We start from the raw sequence: 10,663 nt of genomic DNA, 5'->3' as shown, positions 1-10,663 counted from the left end.
GCCAACACAGACACAAAGCTGTCGAGCGAGCCGATGAAGTCGTGCTTGACGGCCTGTGCCTGCGGGCTGGCCGGCTCCCCCCAGCCGTGGTTCATCTTCCTCAGCGTGGGGATGAAGATGTCCGACAGCAGCAGCTCCACGCTCTTAAGCAGGCCCACCTCCGTGGTGTCCAGCATGTTGAAGTTCACCTCCTGGATGGGGCGAATAAAACGTTTAACAAAGAAAAAACATACATCTGTTTCAAAATGGGTGCTGGACTAGAGTAGCCTGGCTTTCACGCAGACCCTTCGTGCTTCGTGCATCTTCGTTACACTTCGTGAGCTTGCACGAGGGTCTGGAAATCTTAGATGAGCCTGAACGACATCCGATATTTCATGGTCGGTCCAATCAGAATCGCGGGGCGAGATTGCAGGGCGGGGTATATACAAGTTAGTGGTTGAAGTAGTAGTGATTTTTTAAAAAGCCACCTGAATTCTCCAATCAGGTTTGAGCTGTTTTGAACACACCCGCGACGGGCCTGGAATTTCTCAATTTTCGGCGCAAGGCCACCTGGCCTTTTGAGTTGTCAATTTTTTAAGGGCACAAAGGCCAAAAGCCACGGCACCAAGGCCATAAATGACAGTCTCTAACAGTCAAATTGAAATGTAACCAGTATCCATTAGGCTGGCTGGTGTTAATTCAGTTGATTCAAAGCAAATGAAGTGCAAAATACAAGACTGTGTGAATGGTTGTGTGACCATGTTCCTGCCAGTAAAAAGGAGGACATATTTTTGGCCGAGGTGTTTGGGAGTCCTCCCCCAAGAAAATGTGTGTTTCTTAGATGCAATTTCATGCATTTTAATGCATTTTAATCAATTAGGCGTCAGAGAGGGCAGCAAGGCCACTGTGGTCTTATGGCAGATATTTTTTTCAAGGGCACAAGGCCAAAATGGGAGGGCACTCATGGCCCTCATGGCCCTCACGAAATTCCTGCCCTGCGACCAGTGTTAATTTTGTCAGCTTTTTTTGATTTAGTCGTAGTCTTAGTCACAATGACGAAAATCAATTTTAGTCTTAGTCATATTTTAGTCATTGCCTTCCCAATTTAGTCTTAGTCTTAGTCTAAATGACGAAAATCAATTTTAGTCTTAGTGAATTTTTAGTCATTTTCGTCATTTTAGTCAACACTGTACATTACAGAACTTCTCCACACTTTTAACATATATCATTGACTGTAGAGAATAAACCTTCTCAGCACACTGCTTCTCTTTTTAACATATATCACACTGTACAAAAAAAACCCTCTTCACACACTGGTTCCCTTTTTCTCTATTTTATTTAATACCAGTGTTAATTTCGTCAGCTTTTTAAAATGTAGTCTTAGTCTTAGTCACAATGACGAAAATCAATTTTAGTCTTAGTCATATTTTAGTCATTGCCTTCCCAATTTAGTCTTAGTCTTAGTCTAAATGACGAAAATCAAAAAAGGGCATTGACGAAATATTTTAGTCATAGTCATGGCTGACGAAATTAACACTGCCCTGCGACCCGCGCCTTTCCAGAGCTAAGCGATTGTCAATGTTTCAGATGGCTGGTAACAACCATCGCGTGAGAACCAGGTTAGGACTACAGTAGCAGAGTCAAATAAAACGAAAAAGAAAGTCTGCAGCACCGCACTCCCGTTTATCTCATTTAATGTGATGTTTTGGGCTGCAAGTCTGATGAAGGGCATGCTGCCCAAAACGTCACATTAAAATAAGAAAAATGGGACCCTGGTGTCGGGGACTTATTATGGAGCAAATAAAACAACCCCAGCAGCCCCACCCCATTTTGAAGTTCACTGCCAGACATCAATGACAATTAATCTATTGGTGTGTTTCATTACTCGCCCTGTGTACTGTGTACCTTGTTTAAGTGCAGTGAAGAACGCTTTCCACCCTCAGCGATTCACAAGGCGAGTACATTCCGATTCCCGTTCTGTCTGATACACTTAACGGAAATGACGTTTGGTCGCGTGTCATCACAGTTTACCAACCGCCAATATACAATTCATCACGGAAGGCACTGTTCGTTATGTTGAACTTTTTTAAGTTTCCCCTGCCTCTTACACACATGACGGACAGATCAGACACTCAACTACGCAATAAACATGTTGAGTGCGAAAAGTGTACAGTAACTCCACACTTCAAAAAATAGCCGTTTGGGGGGTGTTATCCAGGTAATTTAGGCCTACAGTAGGCCTACACTTCACCGCCGCGATTAGAAATGGAACGCCCTGCATACCCAAACACGGTGCGGAAAGGGCGGTAAATACGAGTAATGGGACACACCATATCTTATAGTAAGTTGAAGCTCACTTCCTGGAAGGGGGCACACCAAAGGAATGCTGAAAAAGTTGAGGAAGAAAGAATGCAATGCCTTTCTAGCGCCAAGAACACATCAAGCTTCATACAACCAAGTCCGCCAATGAGGGATTCATGGGTCAGTTGTCCACGTGCCCAGGGAGAGGGGGAGCCTAGCATCCCCAGTACAATGTATGCATTGAGAGTGAGGCCCTTTCAAAAAATGTTGTGCTGGGCCCCATCAAAGCTGTCAGTGGCCCTGCTTACAACTAAACCAAAAGGACACCCTCCTGATATCAGAGTAGCTGGACATTAACACATAACACCCTTTTTAGTCAGTCATACATGTATGTACAGTATATTGAGTGATAAAACATGGATCTGTGTTTGTGGGTCAACATCTTACCCTGTGGATGTTCTCTGTGGTGATGGCCTTGGTGGCATTGGCGCGGGTGAAGAACACACACACTCCCGTCAGGGGCACGTCACGGCCCTCTGTCACAAACACCTTCTTCTTCTTGGCGCGATTCTGAGAGGAGGCCGCTGCTGCTGCACAGAACAAACGGCAAAATTATCACAAACCCACGCCACATGAATAGAAAGCACTATTTGTAGAGTTCAGATGCAAAACCCCCTAAGTGCCTTTTCAGAAAATAATCTTAATTCATTTTTATTTAATACAAAGCTATCAAAATTGCATATTTTTTATTCTATTTATGTAATATAACTATTTATATGTATTATCAAGTACATGAATGCAAACCAAACCAACAACGGGGTTCTCTAAAAATATATAAGTGCAGGTCTTTAGAAATGGAGTTTGGGGGTTTTGCATCTGAACTATTCATTTCATGATCTAGACTAATATTGTCCAACTCAAGATCATACAAAAAGGTAAAGATTTTCTCTATGACGAAAAATTGTGCAGGTGTTTCCCTGGAGCACCTGTTTCAGGTAGATCAACATCTTGATAGTAGAACATGACATGAGAGCGGCCGTCAGGAACGAAGAACTGCTCCATCCTGTCAATCTGAAGAAGACGAGAGAGAAACAGTATTTTATTAACGAGAGACAATGAAAAGTATTGTGAAAATTTTCAGAACTAATTAAAGGTTTTATCATTAGGGAAGATATTGTTTGTATTGATATTTGTATTGTTTGTAAAGATATAGTAAGCAGGGGTGTGAAATTAAAAGTAGATTTAAATTCATAGTGTAAGAACAACACCAGTACATCATATTGGGGAGTTGTTACACTAGTTATTCCACTGCACCTACTGAGGTAGATAGACTGTGTTGTTGTGCTGAAATGTAAAACGAATTATACACCTAAACCTAAACTGTTCCAAATTTGATCCAACCAGCCCAGAAGGAGCTGCTGAGGCAGGAACTGTAGTCCTCAGTAACTGTAAATCAGTTGCTCGTTGAAGTCCCCAGTGTTGGAAGGAAACTGTAGCACACATTTTAATTCTACTTTTACTTTTGACACCTCTGACGTTAAGTATGATGGTGGTTAGAGAGGGCATGCTGTGTACCTGACTGCCCTCCAAGATGGCATCCTCCACCTCTGCCTTGTCCAGAGCCGTACACGAGGCAACAATGCTGAGGACGTAGTCATGACGACCGTCCAGTTGGGCACGCTTGGCCTCTCTCTCCTCTTTTAGCTTTTGCTGCACAGAGAAAGCAAACACACACATATACACACACGCAAGCACACACAGACACAGACACAGACACAGACACACACACACACACACACACACACACACACACACACACACACACACACACACACACACACACACACACACACACACACACAGTCAATCAACATTGATAAATCTGCACAAATACTTAACTAAGACAGCAAATAACTGGTACAGAAAACATATACTTCCAAAACTTGAAAAACAGTCACTTCCTTTCCTTCAAAGACAAAATGTTTCTTTGAGCGCAGACCACACTATTGTTTCTATGACAATGGTCTACTGTCAAACGTATATGGTGTCTGCAGACTCAGTTCCACAAACCAACGTTATAGAACCAATACAGTACACATTTGCCTAAGAATTGTACATTGAGAGTCAATAAAGTACAAATTTGCATTTTCTATGGAATTTACACTGAGAGGACACTCCATAAAAGGAGAAATGTTCTTTCCACTTTTTTTTCAACTTGGATCAATAGCACCCATTCAAGATTCTAGTTTATGGTTTTTCTCTCAAGGGAATTAGCACGCCATTGACTGAGCACACCCAAATACATGTTGTTATGTTTCCATAAGTAATGTATTTGAGCGCATACTTTAAATGCTGTGATCTGAGTTCCAGAGATGAGGCAAGACTCTCTCCTCTCCTGCCTCTTCCAGCCGGCCTTGATGTTGGCAATCATCTCTTCCGCTCGGTCTATCTTACTTTTGGCCTATGTGTGTCTTCATTAAAATTAGTGGACTTAGTCTAATGATAAACCAAATAAAATATTTTTTTCTGCTGTTGTTTCTTCCTTGTCCTCTTCTTCTTCTCTTCTTCTTCTTCTTCTTCTTCTTCTTCTTCTTCTTCTTCTTCTTCTTCTTCTTCTTCTTCTTCTTCTTCTGGACTAACAAACCATCCAAAGCTTCTCACCAAGGGCTAAATGGAGCAAATTATGTAAATAGTATAGTATGGCTGTCCAGCTATAATTCCATCAAAAAGTGATCTCTCTTCAGACAAGACCGAACTCAGTAAACGGTCCACATTTTGTTTCATATACAAAGAGGCTACATGATGATCTGTAAGTATCAAACTGAGGCTGTACAATGTGGTGCTCTGCTTCTCCAGTTCTAATCCAGACAAAAACTCCGATATCCAATCAAGTTGTCATCAAGCATAGATGATAGCCGAGTTCTGACAAAGTTGTTGCCGTCTTCGCAGTCAACACTGACAGTGATAGTTTAGCGCTACAATAGATGCAAGAAAGTGTGTGTGTGTGTGTGTGTGTGTGTGTGTGTGTGTGTGTGTGTGTGTGTGTGTGTGTGTGTGTGTGTGTGTGTGTGTGTGTGTGTGTGTGTGTGTGTGTTGGGGGATGAGTTGGCTTGCTATAAAAATAGAGACAGTTACACATGTTTGGTGCTGCTAGGTTACGCTATCGAGAACGGCACCTCTGGCAGTAAAAGATGCACATACGTCAAGAGGTTGCCAGTGGTATTTATGTGATGCTCTGACCCTGCACCAGTCACCACATCTTGTAAATGAGACTTCTAAACACAACGTCTGACCTCAGGTTTGTAACCAACCACAGAAGGCATCAAAATGCTCCTTCTGTTGGCAGAGTCCTATATAGACTTAAATATCAATATAAACATAGACCAAACTGTTATCAGATTATCTGTGCTATCTTTAAACTTTTCTCGTTCGTTCTACCTTCAAGCTTTTTTCTTGCTTTTTATGAATTGCCTGCAGTACAATTAGTATATGTATCAGGCCTACTTTCTCCCCTTTAATCATGTTCAGATGGTATATATTTTAGGCTTTCACATTATTCTTAATCTTTATTTTTGTCTTTTACTTGAATGAAATGTGTTACACAAATGCACTTGCCTTGTCTTGCCTCATGGATAGAGCCACCAAATACCTTCACTTGCGTTAAAGCTCCACCTACTAGCGACATGCGGTTGTCATGGACACACCACGGCAACTGTTCCCACAACAGAATCCATGGGGCAGTCACATGACTGTCTGACCAAACTTCACTCCCTTTAACAGCCGCAGCGCCCAGTTTAGGGTTTTACAGTGGACATAAACAAAGCAGACTGTTATATAGATCATGAGAGACCCGCTGGTCGAAAGGCTGACCACCTACAAACACACGCACGCACGCGCACACACACATAATGTATTCTCTCTCTCTCTCTCTCTCTCTCTCTCTCTCTCTCTCTCTCTCTCTCTCTCTCTCTCTCTCTCTCTCTCTCACACACACACACACACACACACATACACACACACACACACACACACACACACACACACACACACACACACACACACACATACACACACACATACACACACACACACACGGACAAACACAAACACACACTTTTTTTAAACTTTTACTTTTACCATTAACAACAAAACTACCAAGAAACACACTGCTGATTTCGGGGGGTGGGGGGGGGCAATTTGGACCCCCCAGAGTACTCTTTACAGCATGTCCCTGCATTAGTACTACACACAATGGTGGTTAGGCGTGCACGTGCACACACACACACACACACACACACACACACACACACACACACACACACACACACACACACACACACACACACACACACACACCACCAGTAATATTGTATTTCACACCAACTTCGGAAATGTCAGCAATAGATTCAATTTGTACCTGTGAATGTCAGAGATCTGGGGAATACACATTGACTTTAGGAAGGATAAATACTGTATACATAAGACTGAGAGAGTTGGAGGGAGGGAGGGAAGGGGTGGGTGTTGTGGAGAGATGGACCCACATGTGCACACAAAGCTGTGACTGCTACCATGGCAACAGAAAGCTTAACTCCAAATAGCTTCAGACTCCTTTACGTGGGAGTCCCCGGAGGCTGATTACACTGACACACAGATACACTGACAGACACACACACTTTCTCTCTCGCAGAGAGAGAGAGAGAGAGAGAGAGAGAGAGAGAGAGAGAGAGAGAGAGAGAGAGAGAGAGAGAGAGAGAGAGAGAGAGAGAGGAAAGAGGGGAGGGGAGTGTAAGCGCAAGACACAGACAGATAATGAAGAGAATGAGATAATGAAAGATATATAGGGTGAGATAGAGAGAGAGAGAGAGAGAGAGAGAGAGAGAGAGAGAGAGAGAGAGAGAGAGAGAGAGAGAGAGAGAGAGAGAGAGAGAGAGAGAGAGCACATGCACAAACATGTAGAGAAATAAAATAAAGAACAAAATGCTGAAAGCTGCTAAGAATAAACCGCACTGCTCAAAAGATACTCTAACAGCTCTAATGAATGGCTTCTTGTGGCCTGAAGTCTGTTCATTCTATGCTTAGATGCAATCTTCATTTTATTTCACATCATTCCATTAAGAAATCATTCTTAGATTGCATTTAACTTAACCAGTAGATGATAGAAAGGTTAGTATATCAATGAGAGAAATTCCCGTCTGAATTGAATCATAATGATTTGAATGTGGTTTTACATGCTGCTATGCTGAGACCGGCCCTGTGAGACTAGACATGAACAGACGCTAATGGACAAGTAGACAAACAAGCCTTTTGGTCTCGCAAAGCAAATGGAGACAGCTGGTGCTGAGAGGAAAGGTAGGCGAGCAAGACTGTGATCAACGAGGGAGGGTAAAGGAATGAAAGAGGGACAGTGTGAGTGAAGTCAGTAGGGGGATGAAGGAGAGAGAATGTGAGTGGGTGAGGAAGTGAGCAAGTTACTCAGAGGAGTTGAGAGTGACTGAGAGGGCAAGCCAGTGATAGGGAGAGATAGATAGTATGAGTGACAGAGAGAGAGGGTTGAGAAGGAAAGTGTAGACAGTGTGTGAAAGTCAAATGCGCAGGGAAGCCAAAAGAGTAGGGGAGCAAAGAGCCAGTAGGGTCAGAAGATCAACTACAGAGGAAGAGTGCGTGGAGAAGAGAAGAGAAGAGAAGAGAAGAGAAGAGAAGAGAAGAGAAGAGAAGAGAAGAGAAGAGAAGAGACGAGAAGAGAAGAGAAGAGAAGAGAAGAGAAGAGAAGAGAAGAGAAGAGAAGAGAAGAGAAGAGAAGAGAAGAGAAGAGAAGAGAAGAGAAGAGAAGAGAAGAGAAGAGGACCAATGCTGTTTACCATCAAAGCCAGTTTTCTGAAAAAGACCATTTTCTGTCACTGTAGCAAAGACTTGCCATGCACAGAACACTGCTCTTTGCCCTGGCCGTGGCTCAAACGGTTAGGGCAGGGCTATTCAATTAGAATTTCATCTGGGCCACATTTCGAAACCAAGAACTGCAGTCGGGCCACACATTTTCAGACATCACGACCACTGAAATGACACTTAAAATCAGTAGTCCACAAACAAATTTTAAACATGTTCCTCTAACCTAAAACTTAACCACATTGAATGTGAATATATAAGACAAGCAGAAGATTCACAAGCAAATAATGTGTTGTACTGCAGTAACAAAACTGAAATGTATACTGCAAGGGCGAAACCATAAGAAAAATATTGAGGGGGTCCAAATCAGAAGTATAATAGCAGAGATTCTTTAAGTATCTCTCTGATAATAGTGTTGTGAAACGTCATAGGTCAGCGGGGGGTCTGGGGGCCCTCCCCCAGAAGATTTTTGATTTCTTAAATGCCATTTCCTGCATTCTAGTGCATTTTAGGACACATTTAAGACAAATCCTGACCCCATTAAATAAATATAGAACAGTAGATTTCAGCCTTTGATCCAAGTGTGAGCCCTCCCATATTTTATAGTGAAGGTCTAAGATGTGCTTGAATTCAAAACCAGTTACAATTCAAAGCTTGGTTTTCTTTTTTTGTCAAGTAGCAGGTGCTTCACCTCTGTCCTCATCGGGCAAAAGCTGTATCAGCGGCTTGGAGAGAAGGAATTTAATTTATAGTGGTTAATATATTTGTTTTGTATAGGCTAATACTACAGTGTCATCATGTTAATTTTTTTCCTTTCACATGGATACTTGTTTATGTTTATTTTGACTCATGAATCTATTTCATACATAAAAAGTAACAAGCCGCAGTGTTAAAAGTTTTAAGCTGTTTGAAAATGTGGTTCATGTACGCCTTGCAATTAAAGCTATAGCCCACCAGATAGCAGCATTTAGCCTACAAATAACTAGGGTCACTATGAACACACAAGGCATGACTTTGATGGAAGGCAGAATACTTGTGCATACATTTGACAAACTGTGATTGTGCCAAGCCTAATGTTGTAAGCTTCGACTGGAAGAATAACTAACTTTCACAGCAGGCAGCTATCAATGAGACTAGCATAATACAAGTTAATGTCACTTTAGCGTTTAGCATGCTAACAACGTTAGCGAAATCACAAACGTGTTTGCTTTAAACTGTGAACAATCAGTTTAGCTACCATCACCCAGCCAGATCCAATGAATGATATTATCTCAACTGGGCATAGTAACATACAGTTATTGACGCTGCAATGTCTTAAATGTTGGGCAAACAGTGTTAGCGTTGAGCACATTGTTGTTGTCAGCCTTATATTAATTACTTGGTGTTGTTAGCTTGTGAGCTTGCTTTTACTACTGGTCAGGCTTGCATGACATCTCTATTACTTCTCACCAAGCCACAAAGCAGTACTGCCAGAAAAAAAGACGAATCTCTCCCCATTTGTTCCTTTATTTTTTTTTTTAGCTGCCACTGGTTCTCACAACTTGTTATCTGCCTCCAACGCGATCAAGAAAAACAAACAGCCAAAAATTCTAAACGTATCCGCAATTCGCATTCTGGGCTAAACCAAGTTGGGGACGGGGGTCTCAATTTTTTCTTTTTTCCTTGATTTCTTGGTTTATTTGATCTCTTGTGTTTCCCACATTGAAATTAAATCTGATCTAGGAAAGAAGGAGGACTTCTATATGCCATATATTTGACAAAATATTGGAGGGGACAGATTGGTACTTTCCCAACATTGGGGGGGACGTGACCCCCCCAATGTGTATGGTGGTTACGCCCCTGGTATACTGCTTCAGTCGGGGGCCATGCCTGGGCCGCATGTGGACTGCATCTGGGCCACATGTGGCCCCCGGGCCTCCAATTGAATAGCCCTGGGTTAGGGCATTGAGTGTTATGCCGGCCCGAGGTCATTTCCAGATCCTCTCCCACTTACTTCCTGTCACCGTCTTACACGGTCCTATCAAATGAAGGCATAAAAGCCCACTGTATATACATGTAGGCCTAAATATTTACAGACTGCTCTTGATCTAGCATATCCGCATCCGACATCGGCATCGCTATCTGGCACCATTCTTTCGACCTGCACTGCCATGGAGGTTCTTACCTTTATCACACGTGCGATAGTGTCTCTCCACAGCTGTTTCCTGTAGGCATGAGACATCTTGCCCGAATGCGCCGCCACAAAAGTGCAAAAGCCCTATGCAACCATCAGACAACGCTAGCAAAGCACATCCACTGCCACCGGAGATGAGAGAGAGGACCAGAGTCGACGGATGACACAAAGGACGAGATAAGACAAAGGGATAAATGAGAAGAGGCATCCGTGCCACCTGTGCGTACTTCCTCACCCTTACCCTGCACCAGGTCCTCTGTACGTCTGTCTGTATATCCACGCACCTACAGTCTATCACGATCTTGCTCAACGATCCTATAAACTATT

General features: G+C 42.7%; 1 protein-coding gene across 1 annotated transcript in view; it reads right to left on the bottom strand.

The window, feature by feature from the left end:
* The window catches only part of dnah5 (dynein, axonemal, heavy chain 5), a 200,309-nt gene extending 189,925 nt beyond the window's left edge, over positions 1–10,384 (bottom strand). Inside the window, 5 exon segments of the mRNA XM_063199962.1 lie at positions 1–191; positions 2,728–2,870; positions 3,267–3,351; positions 3,856–3,990; positions 10,328–10,384. The exon segment at positions 1–191 is cut by the window's left edge and continues 28 nt beyond it. Of these exon segments, the coding sequence (XP_063056032.1) occupies positions 1–191; positions 2,728–2,870; positions 3,267–3,351; positions 3,856–3,990; positions 10,328–10,384 (611 nt within the window).
* Positions 10,385–10,663: the final 279 nt, after the last annotated feature.

Source organism: Engraulis encrasicolus, chromosome 5 (genome assembly GCF_034702125.1).
Source record: "Engraulis encrasicolus isolate BLACKSEA-1 chromosome 5, IST_EnEncr_1.0, whole genome shotgun sequence".
Taxonomy (NCBI): Eukaryota; Metazoa; Chordata; class Actinopteri; order Clupeiformes; family Engraulidae; genus Engraulis; species Engraulis encrasicolus.
This window is presented reverse-complemented; position numbering and strand designations above follow the sequence as displayed.